The 25,869-nt window shown below is 43.1% G+C and overlaps 2 protein-coding genes across 5 annotated transcripts; one reads left to right on the plus strand and one right to left on the minus strand.

The window, feature by feature from the left end:
• Positions 1 to 1,035: 1,035 nt before the first annotated feature.
• Positions 1,036 to 6,541, plus strand: arl13a (ADP-ribosylation factor-like 13A). 4 transcript variants are annotated; one of them, XR_003928879.1, is made up of 12 exons: positions 1,036 to 1,129; positions 1,960 to 2,033; positions 2,934 to 3,050; positions 3,589 to 3,659; positions 3,756 to 4,008; positions 4,275 to 4,380; positions 4,572 to 4,777; positions 4,922 to 5,030; positions 5,254 to 5,512; positions 5,690 to 5,806; positions 5,896 to 6,271; positions 6,306 to 6,541. XR_003928879.1 is itself a non-coding variant. In XM_030062690.1 (11 exons), the coding sequence occupies exons 1-11, from the start codon at positions 1,106 to 1,108 to the stop codon at positions 5,949 to 5,951; spliced, it is 1,392 nt and encodes a 463-aa protein (XP_029918550.1). In that variant the 5' UTR covers positions 1,036 to 1,105; the 3' UTR covers positions 5,952 to 6,541. The 4 variants fall into 4 exon arrangements, 2 of the variants coding, with proteins under 2 accessions (XP_029918550.1, XP_029918551.1); XM_030062690.1 differs by having other exon boundaries at positions 5,896 to 6,541; XR_003928880.1 differs by lacking the exon at positions 1,960 to 2,033 and having other exon boundaries at positions 1,056 to 1,129.
• Positions 6,542 to 10,713: 4,172 nt separating this feature from the next.
• LOC115366994 (uncharacterized) lies at positions 10,714 to 24,850 on the minus strand. Its single transcript, XM_030062687.1, has 13 exons — positions 24,837 to 24,850; positions 22,655 to 23,176; positions 22,433 to 22,536; positions 22,069 to 22,341; positions 21,843 to 21,936; positions 21,655 to 21,722; positions 21,326 to 21,544; positions 21,058 to 21,195; positions 20,573 to 20,635; positions 20,381 to 20,449; positions 20,150 to 20,242; positions 19,992 to 20,060; positions 10,714 to 19,881 (listed from the first exon to the last, which is right to left on the minus strand). The coding sequence occupies exons 2-13, from the start codon at positions 22,755 to 22,757 to the stop codon at positions 12,019 to 12,021; spliced, it is 9,156 nt and encodes a 3,051-aa protein (XP_029918547.1). The 5' UTR covers positions 22,758 to 23,176; positions 24,837 to 24,850; the 3' UTR covers positions 10,714 to 12,018.
• Positions 24,851 to 25,869: the final 1,019 nt, after the last annotated feature.

Consider the following 25,869-nt stretch of genomic DNA (forward strand, 5'->3'; position numbering starts at 1 on the left):
GACACTATCTTCAAGTCCAGTTTTGATTTTCTTACTTAAACATAATCATATGATATTCTTAGCAGTGTCGATTGGTGTGTGAAAAAGGTTGCCATTCAAAAATATATTTGTTCAGTTATGAGTAACCTGTGATTTAAATGTAGTGCCAAATTCAGCCCTGGTCATGTGAATTTGCTTGGGACCATAACATTGAGCTATTATACTGTAATATTTCAGTGGCAGCCCTTAGCCATGAGAATATATCCTCTGATTATGAGGCCATCTAGTGGTCAATATTAAAACCTATGGTACTAAAGGCTATATGAGAAAATGAAGCAAAGTTAAAGTCTATCTAGTGACTCCATTATTTATATAAGATTTTAGTACTTAAAATGCTGAATTTAACACTGGTGTAGGCCTTCTTGTTAATTTATTACACAGTATATTGTGCTAGACAATTTTAGTGGTTATGGCAAAACTAAGTTTTCACTCTAATCACTTTTTTTTGTACCAGAAATAAAAGCATGTCCTGTTTTCTTTTGCTTCATTAGCCTAACTGATAGTGCTTACATGGTTATTTACAAAATATTTCCCTTATCGCCATCTAATCCAATCAAAATGTGTTTCACTGGGTACCATAAGTGTCCAGTATGCCAGACAATAGCTATAAATAGTCATTTGGTTTCAGTTAAACCTGTAATCTGTGCATTGTACTGTGACATGACCATCACTAAAAATAACTGAGCAGTATTGATATTTTTCTCCTGTGTGACTGAAGATGTGCAGTTCAAATCCATGCAAGTGCTCTGATGTTGCCATAGCTGATGTTGCCATGACGTAAAAAGGCATGGGAGATGACCGCATGTGACACATCACACCATGGGACACATTTAGTTACCGCTCGCTCTTTATTTGAACCTTGATCTGTTCCAGTTAAAAAAAAAAACGGGCACGGCATCCAATGGGGATGGCAATTGCCCCAAAGGCCCGTGGGATTGGTTGACACGCTATTACTACGTTTCCCAGATTGCACCGCCCACATGAGGTGACCAAGAGCTTAGTTTGAGCCTGATTAGTTTTGTAGCTGTTTGGTACAAGATGTTAGTAGAGAGTTGCACACCAGCAAATGCATGGACATAGACATTCTTCTGTAAGTATTCTTTGAAGTTTTCTTTGGTGAATTAAAGTGTGAATGTTTGTCATTTGTTACATGTAACTAAGTAAAAGTCTCCAGTTTGAGGGACTGAATAACATTCATGCTGTCCACTGGGCTTGAAATGCATTGTCTCATTTTTTCATTACCTCACTGCATTTTATTGTTGTATATATCATCTTTGCTAATTGTGTGTTTGAATTTACATCGTCACTTGGCCATGAGGCAATTTTTCTAGATTATCAGATATTCTCTGTTCTCTGTAGAGGTTCATTGTTTACATCAACAGGTTTTTCTCGTGGCTATGGCTACCGCTGCATCCAAAGAGTTGTGTTGCATGCTCGACCTTCTGCATTTATCTACTGGGCCTCCTTCAATCTTTATATTCCTGTTTGTCATTTTATGCACACTTTCTTATAAGTATAACATCAATAAATGGGAACTAGGCATGGGCTGATATCAAATTTTCATAGTAGGATCATAATGGCCAAAAAACACCTTGGTAAACAGTTATCATAATGTGGATCAGGAGTAGACGGATTTTTGCTTACAGAGAAATCACTTTTATGCATAATTTGCCTTGCTAAAAACACATTTTATTGAAAATACAGAATTTAAATAAATGTTCCCATTTGAACCTGCTTATACATTCAAAAAGGTATAGTTGGGTATCATAGTGTCTCCTGAGCAAGTTTGTAAAATCACAGTAGTAAGAGTAATAATTTCTGCTGGTGTCATGAGTGGAATGTGAAACCAATACATTCGACTGCTCTTAATGTTCAACACTTTAATTTTAGATGCCTGTGCAAAATGCTTTTCTCTAACAGGGGAAATCTTCATACTGGTACATGCAAGGTGTAAGTGATGGCCTCTCTGCCCTCTCCAGTCAAAACAAAATCAGGTCAGCTTGTGAACAACACTATAAAAACAGGCTGTTCTTAACTGCTTCAGTATCGGCTTTAGCAGATTAAAGAACCTGAGCAGATGCAGTGGGCAAAAGGCTAGAAGACCTGCTTGTTTTTTTTTAGCGCATGGCCCCGGCTGTCACCTTAGGCACACCTGCTGAGTGTGTATTACTAGACCTGAGCAGACAACTCACTGTCCCCTGCACATGACAGAAAGCTGGTACCGTGCACATGCATGATCAGATTATGCCAGGCCAACTGTATGATGTCATGATTGGTCACTGAGATTTATATACTCAGGAAAAGGTGCAGGGAGCAACGACTAACGCAAGAGTGATCTTGCAGGAATAAATTAATAATGCAGAATGCAACAGGAAAAAAAACAAAGCTGTTCAATTTCTGTTCCCAGGAATAGGCAAATAATGAATCCTGTTAAAGTTTAATCTATTAAGCAAGTTTATGCACCCAACATAGTGCTTTCAAAGGGAAAATTTAAAATGTTTATATTAGAGGTGCAGCTGACACCATTGTACTGGTCCTGATTGGTCCTGGTTTCTGAATTCAGACTTTTGAAAATATATTTTTGATTGATTATGGCCCCAGCATTCATTCTTAGGTATTCAGTAAAGGAGCTAATTTTGGAGTGTAAAGAGGCAGAAGCAGAGATTTGGCAGTGAAATCACGGCCTGGAGTGACCATCTGTAAAAGTGTCCTAAGCCCCTGGGAGACAGACACACACCATCTTTGTCTTGGACCTGGCCATGACCCCTAGTGACTTAACAGATTGACCCTTTTTTGTGTGTGCATGCATGTCTGCGCACAGAAGAGTGTGTGTGTTTGTATTATGTGTGTGTGCCTGTGCATGTGCCATACTAAGATTCACCATCTGTTGCCAGGTACCAGTTCCAGAGAAAATGGTGGCCATTGTGCTCACCTTGTTCACCTCAACTAAACATGTTCAACCTGATGAGCAACTGCTGCACCTGGGTCTCCAAAATACAGGAGCCAATCAGGCAAGAACAAATACATGGTTTAAACAATGACCGTCTGAAAATAGCCATATTAGTCAGATATAGTAGGACCAGTGATGAACATGCATTAAACCCTCATTAGGCAAAAATTACAGTATTTTAAATCACAAAGTGGGCGGCAACAGAATGGAGTGGCCCATCTTCCTGGATTGAGACCCGCTAAATTCAGCCTATTTGCCCAAAATTAAATTCTGATATTGGGTATGGACACTTCTCCGCCCACAGGAAGTGATGAATTGAACCTATCTCCTATAAATGGCAGTGTGTGAGCGCTTTGCACAAACAAAGCTCTTATTCCTCTGGTATAAAGTGACAGTAGACTGGTCCAGTTAGTAAATATGAGTGTGTTGTGTACAGTTTATTGATGTCACATTACATAATTTCTGGCTCTTGAAGTTCTTTTAGTTCTTCAGTTGCCTTTTGATGCCATTTACTGTAGGGCAAACATGAAAGGTGGCTTAAAGTGGTTTAATTCAAATTTTTCATATTGTATTTTATCTTATTTTGTGCTTCTGTGCAGGAAAGTGACAGTCCTAATGGTTGGTCTTGACAAAGCAGGGAAAACATCCTCAATCAGGGGGATGATGAGAGGTAATTCAACAGTGATCACGTAAATATAATTTATTTTCAAATGTGCCTATTGTTTAGAACAAATAATGCATCTGTGTCTCACTGCGTCTGCTCCAGTTGCCCATACTCTGGAATCGGGACCGACGCACGGCTGTGTCCGCAGCGAGCTGAGGGTGGAGAACTACCTGGTCACCCTGCTGGACACCGGAGGGGCACCGGAGTGGCGGGCCACCTGGAAGGAGCACTATGGGGAAGCGCATGGGATAATTTTTGTGGTTGACGCCAGCGACAGGCAGAGGATGAAGGAGGTCAAGGAGCTTCTGACCGACCTGCTGAAGCAATCAAGAGTGGCAGGGAAGCCAATACTAGTGTAAGAATTGTGATTTAATGTCATGTAGAATAAACAGTGCTCTCTGGAGGCTGATGAGACACAATATCAAAGTAACTACTCACTGGGTAACCCTAAATTAAAAATGTTTGAGTCAAATATGCTTGCATTTTTCTACTTTTTCCCTGTTTTGTTGATCATCGTCCATATATATCTTGAGAAGTGTTTTTAATTCAATTATTTTAAATTACAATTAAAATTCAATGTTAATTAATTTTCTCTTCGTTTTTAAAATATTTTTTCTTCAGGTTGGCCAATAAACAAGACAAAATCAATGCTTTGCTGGGAAGTGAGCTGATTGAGATTCTATCTTTGGAGAAGCTGGTTAACCAGAGCCGCTCTCTGTGCCATATTGTAAGTATTTTCCCATAAATTCACTGCTATTAGCTAGACAGACATCTCAAGCAGGTAGTGAGACAGGCTGTGGATAGTTAGACAAGCAAACAGGCAGAGTGAGAGGTACTGAATAATAGAAATGCAAGCAGATAGCTTAGACATCAGACAAACAGGCCCATTTTGAATTGATGAGGTTCCTTCCCTCTCAGGAGCCTTGCTCAGCCTTAATGGACCTGCGACGCTGGTCAGACAGGAAGACTCTACGGGGCCTCCGCTGGTTGCTGCGTGCTGTGTGTCTGGATTACCCTGAGCTCTGTGCCCGCGTGGCCCACGACAGCAAGACACCTCTGGCGCCAGAAGAGAGGGAAAAACCTGGGAAAACAGAGAAAGGACGCAGGAAAACCAAGGAGGAACGGTGAGAGAGAGAGAGAGAGACAGCTCATATTTGTCTTTGATTTGGATATAGCACAGAAAGTAGTTCAAGAGCAGTTTTGGTATGAAGTATGATCCAGTGTGGGCTGCATGCTGGTCTGTGATGTAAAATATTTTCTCTCCTCAGATTACATTCCAGCAAGTCCGAGCTTCGCCAGGTTCATCGACCACAGCAGAGGGAGAAAAAGACCAAGAATGGAGGCAAACTGCAACCCATTCGAAACATCTTGGACAAGGTTAAGAAAATGTTTTTTGTCCTGTGATAAGCCACCTCTGTCACTGAACAACCATGTAATGTTGTTCCAAGACCTCTCGGTGTACAAATTATTTTATGTCATGATGTGTCTGTTTCCATGACTTTTGTTTGTCTTGACTGTTAAGCTCTTTGTAACTCTGCAATAAGAATTTATACTAGACTGTACAAACTCACTTCAAATGTGGCTGTTGTTTTCCTCACAGGAGAACACGCTGAAAAAGAAGCTGAGAGGAAAGAAGAAGAAGCAGGTTAAGATCAAGAATAACGATCAAGAAGAAGAGAATGACCAGGAGGAGGATGGTGAAGGGAATGACGGCGAGCAAGAGCAGTCTGGACAGAAAGAAAAAGCCAGCAGCGCGCTGATCACCCCGAAAAGAGGCAAACTGAAACGCAAGGCAAAGGTGAAAGAAGAGACGTTGGATGTGCCAGAATCACCTGAAAATGAAGAGAAGGCATCCAAAGGTAGTTATGAACTGTATCAACTAACAGCTTAGAATAGAATAGAATAGAATAGAATAGAATAGAATGTCTTTATTGTCACTGTACAATGTACAACGCTTATCTACAACGGGTTCTGAATAAGCTTTTAACTTTTGTTTAAGGGATGGAAATTCAATGTTTCCTTTGTCTTCTGTCTAGCTAAAGGGGATAAAGGCAAAAAGAAGAAAGTGGTGAAAGTTAAAAGGAAGAACAAGATCAATACAGAGGAGGTGCCTGCAGCTTACACCCAACCTGTTGACCTGTCTGCTACCTTTGGTGAGCCTCATCCACTTCTTTCATCCCCGTCTCACATACAATAGCACTTTGGACTCATTTTTTAAAAAGATGACCCTGTCTCCTGATAGATCTGTATCGAAAAGCGATTCTGGCTCTGAAGGAACGTCAGGAGCAGGGACAGTGAGGGATTGAATCCTGGTTGTGTCCTTCGACGTGAATGTGAGGATGTGGTCGACTAGCGAGGGCCGCACAGCAGTAGTATACGCTCACACTGCACGACTTCACACACTCACACACTCACCTCTCAGCCTGTCTTTCCTGTCACGACCCAGAACAAGGGCAAAGAGACAGTTCCTGCTACTATGTCTTTGTAATATCTGACACACTATCACCTCAAACCTGTTCCCTGAACCTCTGGAGTACCACTGGAGATTCCTCTGTGTAGTGAAGGGTGGGTCTGAATATCCAGTCATAGTATGATATGATAGTATTCTACTATATTTTGTTAGATATAAGAAAAGAAAAGAAAAGAAAACAGACACAAAACTGAATGGCAGTAATTTATGTTCTTGGCCAAACTGTTAGAGGAATTTTTGTATACTCAATGTTACTTTAATTGAAGTGTGTTGACTATTTTTTATATTATTTATTATTTGAAAATGTCCGAGATGTCCAAAAATTCCTAGTGTGTGGACACGGGCAATGGGGAGAGTTGTTAAAATGATGAGCAGATCTATGGAATTGTTCAATAAACACTCCTCTGTCACTCCTACATGTCTTTGATTTGTGCTTCATGTTTATATTATAGAAAATACTCATACCACTTATAGTCATGCTCTACTCTGCTTTCACACACACAAAAACAGATACAAGAAAAGACAGACAGACTTTCACAGGCTGCATCAAAACTTGAACTGACACCCGATACAGCTAAGACACAGATCATGAAGATCCACTCCAAATCCAGCAACCCCATCCTCATGCACAACAATGCCCTCGAAGAGGTGGAGACGTTCGCAGACTTGGACAATGTGGTGGACACCACTGGAGGGGCAGAGGCCGACATAAAAAGCCGGATCAATAAGGCAAGGGTGGTTTTAAACATGCTCAGGAAGGTCTGGAGCTCAAAAAACATCTCCACCAACACCAAACTACGCATATTCAACACCAACGTAAAGCAAGTGTTGCTGTATGGATCAGAGGCATGGAGGACAACCGAACAAATGACAAACAGGCTGCAGACATTCATTAACACCTGCCTAAGAAGGATATTTAACATCTGGTGGAGAGACAAAGTAAGCAATGTGGATCTGTGGAGGAGAGCAGCCCAGGATCCCATAGACCTGCAAATTCTGAGACGAAAGTGGAGTTAGATAGGACACACCCTTAGGAAACCTGCCACAAACATCACCCGACAAGCCCTGAAATGGAACCCACAGGGAACAAGAAAAAAAGGGTGACCTAGGAATAGCTGGAGGAGAGATGTCCAGGCAGAAATGATCTGGAGTGGGCTTAACTGGGGGGATCTAGAGAGAACCGCCACCAACCGAGTGAGATCGAGGATGTTCATCAATGGCCTATGCACCCTAGAAGAGCAAAGAGCTTAAGTCAAGTAAGTCAAGTCACTTATAGTCATGACAGATAGCAAAATGATATATGTTGTGCTGCAGGACTTAAAGTTTTTCTGCCTAAAAAAGTTAAATTTCCATGATCATTTTGTTAGTTCTAAGTCCCTCTACTAATCTTGACCATCTTTCACAATTCATTCCCTGCTTATGGAGCAATTCTGCATTTGCCAGACGACAGGACAAATTTCGCCTCTGAGTTTGGGAAGGAGCTATTTGTTCTCACAGATATTGATTGGACTGTCCTGGACTGGTGTAATAAATTCAGCTCTTAAACTGAGCAATAATTGTCTTTTAAAATAATCTCCTCAGTGACAAATCACTCTAATATTTCTGCTGAGACTTTCATTGTGTCTGTGGTTCTCAGTCATGAGTTTATTGTGTAGTTATTGCACTCACTATAACATTCCTGCAATTATTTTTTAATATTCCAACAGGGACTTCCAGTTTTGCATATTTGATCAGTTTCCTTCTCAAATGTATTATAAGATAATAGGACAGTTCTTGATCATCTCAGGATGAAAAAAATCCCCATCAGTCAATAAAAAGGGAGACTCTAGTACATGCAAACTCAGGGTTCGCTCCTTTATTCATCTGAGAAATGATTGTAACCAAAGTCAAATCAGACGAATCAGATGTCCATGAAAACAAGATACCTTCATTTAAATGTGAATGGGTTTAAGCTTAAGTTACAATGATCATAATGAATGGAGCATGATGGGATATTGACTACCTAATGTGTGTAAACTAAAACGCTTTTTGTGTTTCACAAGCAAAGCCAGGTCATGGCATAAACATTCACAACCACTAAGAAAGAGTTTAATATTCTTCCAAAAAAGAAAACTGACATAGGCAAAATTAAAGGTAATAATGGATTTTATGGGTTTTAAGGGTTTATTAACCGAGAGACTTACCTGCGATCCTCTCTCTGACATTTAAAAGTGATCCTGTAACAGTATTTGAGCCATACTGTAATGTTAATAAACCAATAAAACCTATTTCTTTTTGTGTGTATTTACAAATGGTCTCTGCTTTCATTTCACCCTGCTCTTGATTTGAAACTGACTTGGATGAAAACTAAAAAACTGCAAACAAACAAAACATTTTCATCAAAATGTTGTTTTATCTGAGGAAAACTGAAAGGAGCTGCCAAGCAAAAGAAAGAAGAATTAAAGCTGCAAGCAGCGTTGGACGGGCCCTCGCCCCCCCGTGCACGTCGGGGACGGTGCGCGTGTCGAAGCGCAGACAATTCGTCCGTGTGTTCCAGTTTTAAGGGTATTTTTCGGTGCTTTTATTGTGAAAGAGTTTTGGGCTTTTATTTTGAAAGGCCGCGGAAGTCCTAGTGTGTGACCGACAGGACTACTGGCAGCTGCTGCATGATCACACCAAAATGCAGGCACACACACTCACTCACTCATTCACACAAACACACACACACACACATACGCACGTGCACACACACACACACACACACACGTGCACACACACACACACACACACACACACACACACACACACACAAACACACACACAGACACACACACGACGCCAACAAAAACCCACTGGTAGTACATTCGCTGCTGGTGCCCCTCTGGCCACTAGTAGCGCCCCTCCAGCAGATGGCGCCCTTAGCATGTCCTAGTGTGTGACTGACTTGAGTACTGGCAGCTGTGGCATGATCACACCAAAATGCAGGCAGACAGAGAAATCCTCATTCAATCTAATGGAGAAATCCAGAAAACCCATCCCTTTTTGAGGTGTCACAGCTCGGTCACCGTTTAAGTGACAGACTTTATTCAAAGTTTAAACGAGTCACGAGACTTGGATCTATAAATCTCCCATTTACATGATTTTGCTATCTTTTACCGTTTTTGAGTTATGGCAGTTTTAGTTTGAGAGTGTTTTCTGCTCCCTCTGAGCTCTTACAATGAGTGTGTATTGCGCATTCCTGAGGCAGCTAGAGTGAGTCACATGTCCAGGCAGAGTGCAGAGCAGAGCACACCAGAGTCAAAAATGTTTGAAAACTCTTCACAGCTCCCACAAACTTGGTCCAATCCACATCAAAACTACATATTTTTGTAGGAATTTTTGTCCTCTTTCCATCTGCATAGTTTTCAAAGCCGTCAGACTTTTACTTTAGACTGCAGGGGCCTAATTAGTGCCAAGTGTCAGCCTCTGCCAACCAAACTCCATGGGAAAAAATGAGGTTTTGGCTCTGGCCACTCCGACTTTGAGGGCTTATAAAATCCAAACGAATCGAGTAATGACAGAGTTTTTAGCAACTTTTGTTCAGCACTGTGTCCTCTGTCATCTATTAAGTTTTCAAGCCGCTGACATTTACGGCCTAGGAGGAGATAGATTTTGTTCAATGCGGAACTTTGGGCAAGAACGTGAACATTCCAACGCAAATTGCAGACTTCCTGTTGGTTTTAGAGGGGGGGTGTCAGCGCGTGAATTGTAGGGCTTGATGAGACCTACATTTCGGCAGTGGTTTGGTGTTTCTATCACATTCCTGTGGGCCACAGCGGCTGCCTTTGTGTGCCTAGGTGGCGCTACCGAGCCCATTTTTGCACTTAGGGGGTCCGTTTGTCCATTTTATCCAATTTTTCACCAGACCTGGCCTGCGTGCCGAATTTGGTGAGTTTTTGAGCATGTTTAGGGGGTCAAATTAAGGCCTAATGACACGAGATAATAATAATAAGAAATTAAAGCTGCAAGCAGCGTTGGACGGGCCCTCGCCCCCCTGTGCACGTCGGAGATGGCGCGCGTGTCGAAGTGCAGACAAGTCATCCGTTGGGGCCAGTTTTAAGGTTTTTTTGTGCTTTTATTGTGAAAGAGTTGGGGGCTTTTATTTTGAAAAGCTGAAGATGTCATACCATTGACCAGGCTTCATGGATCATGGTACAAACTCTCAAATGTCAAGTACAACATTTTCAAAATGAAAACATTTCAAAGGTGATCTTAAAAGCTTTAAGTTATTTTCATTATCATTTCTTCAAACCTAACTGAGTGAGCTGCAGGGTTAGATCACATTCACACATTTCCAATACAAGTCCTTAAGAATAAATCAGATGTCCCTTTGAAAGATTCAGAAGGTAATTACAGAAAGCTATCAACATCAGGAAGGGTAACATGTCACTGAGGGAATATTACAGTCATAGATTAGAAGTTCTGTTTGTCACCTCTTACTTCTTAATAAAGTCAATGTTGTATAATTTCCTCATGTTTACAAGTCATGTCTTCATCCATGTCATTAATATACTGTGTTTATCAATTAAAATTTATACATACAGCGCTTCACGTGGTTATAAAATATTGTGTAACACAGTAAAGCAGGACTACTATTACTACTTACTACCGAATTACTACCAACGGTTGTTTTTCCACACCATATAGAAACCACCTTCATTTATAACATATCACAGACAACATTTTGTGCTTAACAATATATAATTTATTTTTCAAAACAATTTCATCAACATGTAGATGTATCTATGTCCAGAGAATATGTCAGTTACTGAAAATAAATGTAATCATAAAAAACACCACATGTGCTGTCTGTGTCTCACGATCCCACTTGGTACAAGGCCACATCACCATCACTTGGGGGTACGGAGGCTGGGGACGCTGCACCACAGGAGCATCTTCCACCAGGAAGTTCCCCTCAGAGTAAACAAAGACAAATTCTAAGGCAAATGTTTCTTTGTGTTGTTTTTATTTATTTACTATTTATTTATTTATTTATTTATTTATTTATTTATTTATTTATTTATACATACACATACATACATACATACATACATTTATTTATGTATTTATTTTAATTTAACTGTCCTGTTTTGGCAGCTCAGGCATACAGAATGAGAAGTCTGTGCCTTGTTGTGCCACAACAGATTTGCTCTGAGTTCATGCACACCAGAGGAGCACTTAAATATTGAAAGTGAACCTCTTGTATACAGACAGTACACATGAAGGCGACATGAACTCAAACATGCAGAACTATATACAACTTTGAACAGATATACATTTAATTTTTGAACATAGTCAAACAGCTAACACGTGGCAAACAGAGACTAACACATTCATAATTACTAACACCTGTGACACACGATTACATGAATTACGTCCCTACACATGATTCTCCATAACTACAACTTCCACCTGGAACACATGATTTGCCTAATCTAAAATCTCAACATAATCAATTCCATATAATAAATACATGACACTTCCACATAATTCATAATCTAAAATTGCAATAATAAATACATAGTATAAATACTATTCATAAATACAATAAATAACAATCTAAAATCCCAATAAATATGATATAAATACTATAAATATCTATAAAAATAAATAACACAATCTATACAATTTAAGTGGGACAGGCTCTACACAAAGACAACATTCATAGTGGTAGCTAATGTACACACCATGAACAACACAACACACCACAAGTCAGTTTCCTCTTAAAAAGCTACAGATAAACCTGCACTACACCAACACACAAACAACACTAACATTTGCACCGGGACACTGCAATGTAGCTCCGTTTGACTCATCAAACAAAGAATTTACACCGGTAGTGTGAATTCATTGTTTGCCTCCTTTGCCAAACACAACCTAATCCTCATCAAAATCTACGTCTGACTCGAAGAGGCCCTCTACCTCCTCGAAGTCAACGACTAACCCCTGATCATCGTTAACACTAAAACTACACAAAACACCTTCGTGATCACTAAAATACGTGGGCATCACTGCACATTCGACATTATACTGTGTTGTTTTCACATAAACATGATCAATTAGTGTCCCCTTCTCTGTAGTCTCTTGTGTTACATGCTGACTAAAACCTTTTTCACCCATAAATTTGGAAATTGATGATGTTTTTAAGATGTTGTCATTGAAATCCCCCATTATTACAATTGTGTTACTGATTGGATGTAACCAATCAAGTAACCTCCCCAGATTTTGTTTGAATAAAGAATTTGGATAACATGGTGGACGATATATTACTGCCAACAATATGTTAAATTTGTTGCACAGGCACACCAAACACTCCAGATTCAAATCGGGTACCTGCAGAATGTTACAGTCCAAATTGTCTACACTATACAAACCAACTCCACCATGTTCTAGGTCCTTTAACTCTAACAATTTGGGGTTACTGCTGCTGTAACACAAGCCTCGAGGACGACTGTGGAAAGTGTAACCTTCAATTTGGACACCGTCTAATGAGGACTGTGCAGTGAGCCACGTTTCTGTCACAGCAATACAGTTAAGCTGTAAATGCTGCGTGCAAGACACCAAATCTACCAAGTGGCGACTTAAATTTTGAACGTTCATTAAATACACAGAGAAACTGTGTGCATTTAATGAAGGCTTTGGCTGCTCAATCAAAAATGGAGGCATACTATCCAAGGCCTCCTTTATGGCGTCCTTGCAGTAAATTACCTTCTCTGTAAAATCCCTGATGATCAGTCCAGACAAGGCCCTAACACGACTCAGCGCTACATATGCCTGCCCCGGTGCAAACACCCTCTTCAAAGACACCACCGCCTCATCTACAGTGAGTCCTTGCACTTTGTGAACAGTGCAAGCCCACGCTAACCTCAGAGGAAACTGACGACGCACACCGCCACGTTTAGTGGCTCTTTCCGTCTCGGGATCAATGGCAGTAGACTGCAGGCATTCTACTGCTGCATGTGCACGTTTTTTCCTCCTATCTGAACCAATATTCTCATCATCAAATCTGACATACACGGTGAGAGGAAACGTGGAATCCTCTCCAAAAACTAACTGAGTAACCGTGCCACATGCTCCATTGACCAGGCCGTCCGCAACATCCACATTCTTACATAACATCACTCGCGCGTTCCTCGCTAAACACAGAGTCTCTGGTAAAGACGTGTCCGCCGCAACGCCGTGATGCCCAGGCATCCGTTCCAAATTCCCTGTTGTCCTGTTATTCACGAAGTCTTGCGCTTCAATGGTGACATAATCAGGACAACAGTCAAACAGATAATTTAGGTTGTGCTCACTTACTTGCCTATTCGTCGCAAAGATATGCAAGGCTGAGCTCACCTCGCCGGTCTCGCGCATCTTCAGCATTTCAACATCGCTATCTAACATTGGGGTGGCCCTGGAACGCACTCTTAACCTATTAAGCAGCTCAGCAAAAACACTATCCTTCTGCCTAACTATCTTTTTCAGCTCCACGATGCTGAAATTGCACCACAGGTCCACACCAACAGGACTACTATACAGAGGCTTCCCTTTAACAGGAGGCAACTGATAGAAGTCCCCGACAGCTATCACACTAACATTACCGAACGGGGAAAAGTCGCCTGTCTGCTTCACCTGCCTCAACCTACCATGCACATAAGCCAACACGTTGTGATCTACCATACTGATTTCATCAATAATTAAAATTTGGAGGTGACTCAATTTAGCTCGCAAAGAGTTTAGTTTATCTTCACCCAGAGGGGTGTAAGGTAAACTAGCCTGTTTGCCAATACTCAATGTGTGATGAATTGTTGCTGCATTTAAATTGTATGCAGCTATGCCAGTAGGAGCAGTTAGCAAAACACAGATATCGTCTGGTTGTTCACAAAGTGTTGACAGCAGCCTCCCTGCCTCATACTCAATAGCCCTAATCAAATGACTTTTCCCCGTTCCTGCGCCACCTGTCACAAATACACGCAGAGGCTCTGGGTTTTTACCCATCACCTTCTGCAAACACCACTGTCTCACCTTATAAAAAACAGCCAGCTGTGTCTCATTCAGAGACCTAATGAGCGCCAAACCGTCACTTCTAGACAAAATGGACCTGTTTCTCTCTACCTGTGCTACCTGTCTGCCACCAACAATCAAATCTGGAACATTCTCCATCGCTTCAACTAACTGTTCCTCAGCTATCTCACCTTCCCGCTGCTGCCTCCTCTCCTCTAAACCTTCAAGGCGTTCCGCTTCCTGTTCAGGACACAGCTCACCCCAAACATCTTCATCTACCCCGTTGTTCTGCGCAGCTATCTCCTGAGCTAACTCAAGATGAGGACAATTGACCTCAAACCTGGCCCTATTCTCGCCGACAACATTGCGAACCAAATGCACAGACCCGTCGCTAAACGTCACCTGGCCATCGTTATAGAACTGCTCAAACAGCTCAAAGCCTTCAGGTTTGAGGTCTGAGTCAGTTCTATAAGGAAGAAACAACTGCAGCAGGCTCTGAAAATGTGCCTCTTCCTGTCTATCCAAACTGAAACGCATGTACCGCACCACTGCAAACTGAGTGCGTGTTCTCCTCAGAATAAATCCTAAATCATTGTTCAATTGAATTCTGTCCTTAGACTTTTCATTTTTGGTGAGAACACGATACTCAGATGCAAAGGTGGCCATACACATGTTTGCAAACACATCGCTGTTAGGCCTATTCTTATATCTATCCACTATGCCTGTCATCCACATCTCATCCTCCCCAAGATCACGGGAGGCTGCCTTCTGCCTCAAAACACTAAGGGGCAAACTCATCCTAACTATCCTGCTACCTGTCGGCACAAACACGACCTTCCTGGAACACTCTTTCAGGTGCATGTTCGTTAGCCTATACACCGCCTCCTGCGCACAAACATCTCTGTTGTGTAAATATACACTGCCCAGCTTCCGCAGGGCTTCTTTAGCAGAGAGATTCCCTTGTGTTTTGGCTTCTTTTTGGGCATTAGTCAATAATAGGCCAATTTCTCTCTCTGCTTTCGTAATATACGATAGTATGTATATTACTACTGCGTAGGCGTCGGTGACAAAGCTAATGTCCATGTTAGCGTTCCAGCACTTCAACAACTGCTTACTATACTGATTAACCCAAACCTCGTTCACCCCTCTCCTATACACAACCTTATGCCTCTTCTCTAAACGCCTATAAGCCAGCTCAAAGATCTCCTGATTCATTCCTAAAGCACAAAACAAGTCCTCTACACTAGCAGGAGGCACATCACTTTCTACAGCTCTCTTAACAGCTGTTAGAATAGCCTGCGCAACGTTTTCTGGCATCTTATCCCTATCCTCAAAACACTTACAGACTGGCCTGTTTTCTGAACCAGGTTCGGTCTCCGCTGTCTTTTTCTTATCACACTTGCATTCTAACATTCTACAAATGAATGTCCGCGCAGAAACAGGTTTTGGGAAATTGAAACGACATATTGTTTTGTGTTTTCTACACGACTTTGAATGTCGTTTGGAATGCGTTTGAACAGATGACACCGTGTCCAATAGTGTGTCATCATCTGAGGGTAGCTCACATGTAACGTAACGGTCAATAAATTTTACCACCTCCTCATCTGTGTTTCTATCAATTTGGGGAGCACCCTCGATCCAAAACAAACAGTGTACATGTGGTGAGCCTCTTTGCTGATATTCTACCCTATAAAAGTAATCGATTATTTTGCCGATTGGTTGACAGGGAGACATGAGAACCTCTTTCAGAAAACAATGCCACCTGTAGTCAAACATCCTCGCCGCGGTGACCGGATTACGACGCAGCAACTCGCACCTGTCAGCCCACTCCAAATCCTCTACCGTCTGCGATCTGCCTTCCTGTTTCAGGATGCTGGTCAGGAGATTCTGCCAGCGCATATCCGCAGACGAAAACGAACAAAACCACGTCGGAATACCCAACTGACGCACGCAAGCCATCACATCCTTCTGAACAGACTGCCAGAAGGCCGGAGTTCCTCTAATGGGTTTAAGAAACCTAAACCCGTCATCACATGCCAACAACTGCTTCAAGGCGTCCGCATCCGTTAACATGTCCTCAGTAATGCGTTGAGGCCTCTGACCTCCTTTGCCCTTACGCAAAGCGACGGAAACACTGGACACAACCCTGTCCAACTCTGACATGTACTGCGCAAAAAATATGTACTCGACGTTCCGCGCAAAACGACCGTCGGCATGCATAATCCGGTTATTAAGATAACGCGACAACGTCAAGTGATGAGACCGTCCATCATGGAAGGTCTTATCACCCGCAGGGAACAACACAGGGAAACACTTTGCCTCATTCGTGTGGTCAGAAAGCATTCTTACCGGACTATTCCCTTCTGCAGGCGCAATGTTCAAAATATCCTTAAAATACTGATCTAAAGCTTCCTGACCAATATCAACAGGCATAAGACAAGTGTCCTGAAACATGCAGTGCTGTTGTCTGTCATGTAACAGTTCATCCTGTGTTATGTCTGCTGATTCCTGTACATCACCAGTTTCACCCTGACCTCTGTCCTGACCTGACCTAACCTCAGCCTCACCCTCACTGCCTGACTCGGCCTCTTCCTTCTCCCTATCTTCCTGCCTAACAAACTCATTTACCCAGTCCTCATTAAACTCTATATCCCTATAATGAACATTTGTCCTCTTTAAGTACTCTAGCGCCTGTCTTACACGCAACGTATCCACAAATTGGTACTCGTAATAGCCTTTATACGTGAGTTTCCGCTTCAGCTTAACCTGAAGCAGAGACCCTTCCATATTCGAACGCGGCAACACATTCGTTGTCTGAACAATGTCGGCTGGAACACATGTCACCGGTCCATGTACTCCATTCTGCCCACCTTTAGGCAGTGCCAACATTTTCATAAACGGAATATGCAAAGCTATCAAATGCTGCTCTAAACTATTCAGACATCCCAGTTCAGACGGAATGGGATCAAGCTCCAAGTTATTAACCCAGCATTCAGCCGGCATCTCACCTGCACTAAGCTTACCATGACACGTGAAACAAATCCACAGCTGACCACGCGATGACACCAAGGAACATGGCACAACACACTCCTCATTACAGATATGCAAATAATGCTTACCTATACACTTATCTGCAATAGCAGCTGTTGCTGAACTTTGCCTATAAGCTTCCCTTGCACAACTCACTACTTGATATCTAAAAAACAATCTGTGACAAACACAGCACACAAAATCTGGTCCATCTCTGACCTTTTCTAAAAACTGCTCCATAACAAAACTAAAATCTTTACACTTCTCTACCTTCTGCTTTCTTCCTAACCTCACACTGGAAATCACTCTCTGCTTGTACTCTACACTACCACGATATTTGCTCTTAATCCTTTCTCTACGTTTCTCCCTGTGTTCAATACTGTCCCTATATTTGACAAAGCTCCTGTCCTTAACTCTCTCCCTAACTCTCTCCCTGTGCTCAATGTTATCCCTATATTTGACAAAACCCCTGCCCTTAACTCTCTCCCTGTGCTCAATGCTACCCCTATATTTGACAAAACTCCTGGCTTTAACTCTCTCCCTATGCTCAATGCTGTCCCTATATTTGACCAAACTTGTGGCTTTCACTCTCTCCCTATGTTCAATGCTTTCTCTGTATTTACTAATACTCATCTGTTTAACCCTCTCTCTGTGGGGCAAATTCTTACTATAATTCCCTACACTCCACAACTTTGCCTTCTCCCTGAACACCACATTTTCTTTATATATCTTCCTAATCCTAAACTGCCGTTTCTCCCTAAGTGACATATCCAACTTTTCCTGCGCCCCTTTTTTCCGCCTCAGATACTTTGACTTAAAAGACTCCCTACCTGAAACTACCTCACTAGCAGCCTCCACAACCTTGTCACTATTCTCTACACCAACAAAACCTTCTACACTACTACACCCAACCGCTGTGTTATCACTATCAACCACAACATCCATCCTTCTTGACCTTATGCTATAACCTGACACTTCCCTAACCTTACAGTAACTGTAACAACTCTGCAGTCCAGGCTTACACACACAAATCACATTCTCAAAATGCTGTCCCCTGATATTCTCTATGTAAATACACTGTGCCGACAAAAGTTTACTGTTACAGCTATACTTAAACCAGCGTCCATCATAGAAAGTATACACACTAACACCTAAACAATCCGCTGTCGCCTGGATCTCCACCTCTGTGGCCCAACTGCCGACACGTCTCATCCTGGACTGCTGAATGTACTCTAACACAGAGGAGTACTCACTTCTCAAAAGACTCTGATACCTATCTGCATTCTTTTCTAACTCTTTACACACAGCTAGCCTGATCCTGCGATGGTGCTTCTGTGAACCACTCACAGCCTGAGAGATGGCTCTGAAGAAGCAGTTACCATCAGCCACAATCCTCTCTTTGCTACATGGAACACCTAACAACCCCACCTCTGTGGATGCTGCACTACCAACCTTCACACAGTCAACGTTAAACTTACTACACAAAGCACAGCAAACATCTACGCCGAGGGGACGGAAGACCAGCTCTTCCTTTCTCACCTCACTAATGAACTCTACGTCAAAATTGACCTCGCTAGCATCGAAGCTCTTGAATTTCTTCGACATACAAGTGTCGGAAGAAATGACACGCTTTCTGCCATCAGTCACTGTTGGTTCTGCCGCTGAACCGCTGCTCACCTCGCTGGAGAAAGTCAACACAGAAATGCCAGACAGTGCCGGACTTGCGGCTACGCCGAGACCACACTCGGACGCAGAACTGCCTGCAGAAACCACACTTTTTCTCCCAGCCTCAGTGAGCACACTAGACTCTGGTGCTGGAGCAGCACTCATCTCAGTGATGAGACTCTCCACAGACACACCAGACCGCGCTGGACTTGGACCTGTGCTGACCGTAACACCACACAGCTCAAAGAGCTTCTCCCTCGAACGGAGACTGTCAGCCAAACGACAGATGTAGTGGTGCAGGTCATCAAGACACGTGAAATGCAGAACCACGCTTGTACCGTTAGACTGTAACATGCCAGTCTGACTGCGTGAGTGACTGTCGACCACAGCGAACCGTCCATCCTCACGCACGATGGCAGTGGTGTTTCCACACATTGTCAAAAGACATGTGGTGTATTGACTGAAGATCCTCTCCAGTCCATTCCACAAGCTGGTGAACACACCGAAATCGATGTATTCACCTTCGGTCACGCCTATTTCGCCTAACACTGTGTCACCAAAACTGAACCTAAATACCTGTCCGTCTAATTCCAACTGCTGTGGCAAATCTGGCACAGACAGCAGATTAGACACATGGCTGAAGATGCTGAGGTCACGCAAACTGGTGTACAACTCATCACCTTCAACCAACGCGCGATCCAGATCCACCCTGTCCCACAAGAACGTGCTGCTCACCGTGTGTTTGGCTAAGCTGACCAAAGCTATAGCCATACACTGCACTCCACCATACACAAATCGCGCATCGCCCTGATGAAACGATCCGCACACAACTTTTGCTAGCCTAATCCTGCTGCTATCTCTGCTAGCCTCTGTTGCCACAGCATTAGCGTTAGACTCTAACTGAACATCACGAACACAAACAGAAGGAACAAAAACAGCCTTAGCTTTGTCGATCTTCTGTTGCTCCTCTAAGACAGCAGGGCCCGCTGTGGTGACCTCCTCCTGACCGACGACCACCCCCGGCACCGCGCTGGCAGACTCCTGGGCTGTCGCCTCCACCTGACACAAAAATCAATAACAAGGTTTTATTAAATAAGAAAACCGGAGAACCATTTCCCTGCTACCTCACATAATGATAACTCACATATTATATTTAAACAAAGACAAACCTGCTGCACCGCTGGTCTGGGCCTGGAGGCGGACACGGTCACACGGGCAGGTGAAGGTCTTGCCAGCACCTAAAAAAGGGGGATGACAAAAGCTTCATTTAAATAATGCACTCATTCATTCGGATCCTGCATGTGTTATCAAAATTCTTCTGTGGCACCTCCAGGACGGCGGGGAACGCTGCAGCGACCTCCTCCCGACCGACGACCACCCCTGGCACCACGCTGGCCGACTCCTGGACTGTCGCCTCCACCTGACACACACATACACACACACACACACACAAAAAAAAAATCAAAAACATGGTTTTACTAAAGAAAACAGGAGAACCATTTCCCTGCTATCTGTCATAATGATAACTCACATAATATATATATATACAAAGACAAACCTGCTGCACCGCTGGTCTGGGCCCGGAGGCGGACACGGTCACACGGGCAGGTGAAGGTGTTGCCAGCACCTAAAATTGGAAGGGGGTGACAAGACTCATTTCAATAATACAATCATTCATTTGGTTTCTGCACGTGGTATCAAAATATATGAAAAACAATCCACATAGCTCACATACTAAACATATACCAACCTGCCGCTTTCCTCCTCTGCGCCTTGTGGCAACACCTCTTGGCGAACGCCTCACACGGGAAGTCTAAAAGAAGGAGAGTAAACCTTGTTAAATGCCGTCTTCAATTCAATTTTATCCAGGACGGACAGACATGCAATGTATGTTGTAAGCACAGAAAACAAAAACAACAAAAGATCTATATGTATAACATGAAAGAAAAAAATGTAAAAACAGTTGGCAGATGAGGAATCAGGATGCCGAGGGGAGCCAGATGTAGTGGAGCAGCCTGGGACCTGAGCCACACAACCACCAGCACCAGGATGACCTGGCTCAATATAAGACAGAGCATGCACTCGGAAAAACTCACATCAACAATTCACACACACTCACACAGGGAACCATTAGTTATCTGAAGAACAAGACTGATCATTAATTAGCTCAGAGAAAGCAATAATCTCATCGGCAGGTGAGGGTTGCTTCATTGATATAATTTTCAGGCAGTTTACCTGGCCAGCTGGTGGAATGGCAGTGTCGTCATCGTCGTCTGAAGAAGGAGAAACCGTCTCCATGGCATCCAACATGTCGCCGCTGAACCAAACGGGGTTGGACGGGATGACAGACTCTTGCACCGGAGATGCTCGAGCCTTAAAAAAAACAACACACAAAACAAAAAATTTAATCACTTTTTTTTTTTTTTAATAAAAAAAGTAATACAGAAAAACAGAAAAGATGCATAAATGTAGAGCCAGAAAATGACTCAGAGAAACACATTACCTTGCCCTCCTGTCCGACTACGGTCCACTCCAGTGGGTCGCGGTGACGAGGCGTGGGGCTGTGTCCCGTCACGACCAGCACGGGGGAGACCCTGGCACGAGGCGAAGTCCGGGGGGGCACCGAAGGCGGAGGAGGAGGAGGAGGAGCCAGCTGGCGGACCGCGGCGTCCCACAGGACCTGGACCAGGATCGGTGTTCCATCGCTGTCGCTGAGGTGCACCTGGAAAACAGTCAAACGCAGAACACATTGCAGTCAACTTGTGTATCGAAAATGGAAACCTTCAAGTCCTCCATGTGTGATGTCACGACAACAAAGTATGCTGTACTTACACCGTCACGGCTCCACAGCTCCAACCGATCCAGAGGGAGGTGCTCTGCCACAGACACGTACGGGAGACCTGCCGCAAAAGTGAGAAAGATCATACATTCCTGTAATAATTAAACTCATGTAAAACACATGAGGTTAATTTCACGATACATCGGTTATAATCGTGCAGATGACCAAAACTAAGACGTACCCATGCGTGCTGCAACACGGCGGAACTCCTGGCGAAACAGCTCCTGCAGGCCAGGCTCGATGTTCAGGCGTGGAGGGAAATCCAGCACAAACACCTACACACACAAAAAACATTTACAATCACATTTATGTTTCTAAAAAAAGCACGAGAAAACACAAGCTTACACAGCTTCTAGCTGTGACCGCACGAGACAAAATAAATACTGCCAACTGCAAATTAAACACACCTTCGCCCAGCGGCTGCAGACTGTAGCCAGGAGAGCACCGAAGTCCAGCGACGCCTCTCCGATGTTCCTGCTGGCTGTCAGGTTGTTGCTGGGGGCCATCACGCAGACAACGTCTGGGGTCCAAGGGAGAGTGGCGTGGGACACCTCCGTCCTCAGCTCTGCTGCCTGTGCACCTGGAACAGACAGAAAAGCAAAAGAGAGAGGTACCTCTGGCATGGCGACGAATCCATCCACCATGGGCCGCAGGTGGGAGGCTCCCACGACGAACACCATCTGCAATGACAGAGATACTGCTTTAGAACACAGACACCAACCAACCACAACCAGCACTGTCTTTCTGAAAAGGAAAAAGAAAAACTAATACCTTCTGGTCCGGCTTCTGGGCTGGAGTGACCAACTTGAAGCTCCGCTGGGTCAGCTCCGAAGTTGGCCATCTCCGCACGCGATGGCGGTAACCGGTACCGCGCCCTGTGTGGTTGACAACAAAGTTAAGGATGATGACACAAAATTCATACATCTTTACATTACATTTAAACTGCGTCAGTTAAACATAAAAAAAAAAATAAACAAACTGTTTGACACTTACGAGCAACGAACTCGGGGACAGGCGGCTGGGGGGTCCATGGCTGCGGCTGCGCCATCCTCCGCTTCTGGGCCTGGGCACGACGGTGGGACTTGGCACGGGGCATCTAAGAATGAAAAACAAACAAAATTAATATTTTTTCAAAGTTCACAATGAAACTTTAAAAATCAAAGTGAATCTGTACCAATCATACTCACAAACAATGCTTTACCAGACAACGTCAGCCTTCAAATACACAAATGTTTCAACTTACCTTGGCAGTGGGAAATCAACAAATTGTGTATGTGTGTGTGTGTGTGTGTGTGTGTGTGTTTGTGTGTCTGTGTGCTTGTGTGGAGAAGGAGTATGTGTGTGGATTAACAATTAGTTAAGTGTGTTTTTTAAATGGAATCAATGTGTGTGTAAACTTGTTCTGGATTAGAGGATCACAGATGTAGTGCAGGTAAGTAGCAGGTCCAAGGCAGGTGGCTCGCAGGTCAATTGCAGGTAGAAAAACACCAGATCTCACAGCCAACAGAGATGAATCTGTAAATTAAATGATACATATTGTTTGATGTAAACATTACTTGCCTAATAGGAAAAAAAACCTATTTAACTGAACAGAACTTTACTGAAAACATCATGAATACACATAGCTCTAGCTACTTTATAGGTTTTAATTTTAAATAAGGTCTTTTTCTCTACAACATGGTTAAGACACAAACTAGCATCCATATTATTGTGTTCAAGTAATAGAAAGAATATGCCCAACAGCACTTCTTTCAGCTCAACTGTGCTGCTCAAAACAGAGACACATCTTAACAAAGAACACCTTTTCTCTCAAAATCATGGTTAACCAGCAAACTGACATCCTTATTACATTACTTGACTCTTCATTAAACAGAAAATGGCTGACACAACATCTCACAGCTTAGCCATACCAGTGGACACAGAGACACCCAACTAAATACGTCACAAACTAAGGTTCCTGCACACAGCAAATGACACACACAGGAAAAAAAATATTACAATTAATTATCAATATTAAATCAAATAATTTCCCTTTTCACACAAGGAAAATCTTCTCTTACAATCATAAAACCAATCACTAGTACAGCATTTGCATACGACACAGCAACACCTGCTCTTTGAATACATACAGAAGCCACACACATTCAAACTACATACATCATAAGCTTAGTTCCATGCAAATAAAACCTGATATCAAACAACAAAAAAACACACATGCCAGTTTTCATCATCAAGTCCAATAATTTTACTTTTTCACACAGCAAGAGAAAGTTTTCATCTCAAAATCTGGTTGAACCACACATTAGCAAAGCTATAACTATAGCTAGCTAGCGCTAGCTTAGCGCGCTAATCTAATTAACCAAATACCATCAATAAACTTTAAAATTCATCTCACGCCGACGGTAATGCTTCATAATAAATGTTTCAAGTCAACCACATGTATCTTAAGAGTTGAGGTTATCAAATACAGGTTAGCTTTGCATGTAAAGCTAGGCTGCCCCTCCATCCAAAACCAGCAAACAAACACCATAACAACAGGCCTCGGGCCTACCGGAGGAACGGCTAGCTTAGCCCGCTAGCTAGCGCTAGCTTAGCGCGCTAATTTAATTAACCAAATACCATCAATAAACTTTAAAATTCATCTCACGTCGACGGTAATGCTTCATAATAAATGTTTCAAGTCAACCACATGTATCTTAAGAGTTGAGGTTATCAAATACAGGTTAGCTTTGCGTGTAAAGCTAGGCTGCCCCTCCATCCAAAACCAGCAAACAGCATAAAGACGATACAACAGGCCTCGGGCCTACCGGAGGAACGGCTAGCTAGCGCTAGCTTAGCGCGCTAATCTAATCGACCAAATGCCATAAATAAACTTTAAACTTCATCTCACACCGACGGTAATGCTTCATAATAAATGTTTCAAGTCAACCACTTGTATCTGAGGAGTTGAGATTATCAAACACAGGTTAGCTTTGTATGTGAAGCTCGGCTGCCCCTCCATCAAAACTCACCATAAGCCAGCAAACAGCACAATGCAAAGTACATAATCACTCTCTGAAATATAACATTTTAATTTCGTGTTTTACCTGTGTTATCATCAACCATATCCTCATATTAGCACAGAGTAAACACAATAGGCTAACATTAAGCTAACAGAGATGAAAACAGGTCTTACCTCGAGAGTCTGTGAGAAGAAGTGGGTGGGGCGGACACAGACGCAGGAGCCTTTTAAACGCTGTGGAAAAAAAACGTGCGTGTGCGCGCGCGCGGTGCGCGTGCATGCACATGTGTGGTGCGCGCGTGCACGTGAGCGCGCGCGCGCGTGTGTGTGTGTGTGTGTGTGTGTGTGTGTGACATGAGTACTAGCAGCTGTCCTCATTCAATCCAGTAGAGAAATCCACAAAACCCACCCCTGTTTGAGGTGACACAGCTCGGTCACCGTTTCAGTTACAGACTTGATTCAAAGCTTAAACGAGTCACGAGACTCGGATCTATAAATCTCCCATTTACATGATTTTGCTATCTTTTACCGTTTTGGAGTTACGGCAGTTTTAGTTTGAGAGTGTTTTCTGCTCCCTCTGAGCTCTTACAATGGGTGTGTATTGCGCATTCCTGAGGCAGCTAGAGTGAGTCACATGTCCAGGCAGAGTGCAGAGCAGAGCACACCAGAGTCAAAAATGTTTGAAAACTCTTCACAGCTCCCACAAACTTGGTCCAATCCACATCAAAACTACATATTTTTGTAGGAATTTTTGTCCTCTTTCCATCTGCATAGTTTTCAAAGCCGTCAGACTTTTACTTTAGACTGCAGGGGCCTAATTAGTGCCAAGTGTCAGCCTCTGCACACCAAACTCCATGGGAAAAAATGAGGTTTTGGCTCTGGCCACTCCGACTTTGAGGGCTTATAAAATCCAAACGAATCGAGTAATGACGGAGTTTTTAGCAACTTTTGTTCAGCACTGTGTCCTCTGTCATCTATTAAGTTTTCAAGCCACTGACATTTACGCCCTGGGAGGAGATAGATTTTGTTCAACGCGGAACTTTGGGCGAGAACGTGAACATTCCAACGCAAATTGCAGACTTCCTGTTGGTTTTAGAGGGGGGGTGTCAGCGCGTGAATTGTAGGGCTTGATGAGACCTACATTTCGGCGTTGGTTTGGTGTTTCTATCACATTCCTGTGGGCCGCAGCGGCTGCCTTTCTGTGCCT

Source organism: Myripristis murdjan, chromosome 10 (assembly GCF_902150065.1).
Source record: "Myripristis murdjan chromosome 10, fMyrMur1.1, whole genome shotgun sequence".
In the NCBI taxonomy this organism is placed as follows: Eukaryota; Metazoa; Chordata; class Actinopteri; order Holocentriformes; family Holocentridae; genus Myripristis; species Myripristis murdjan.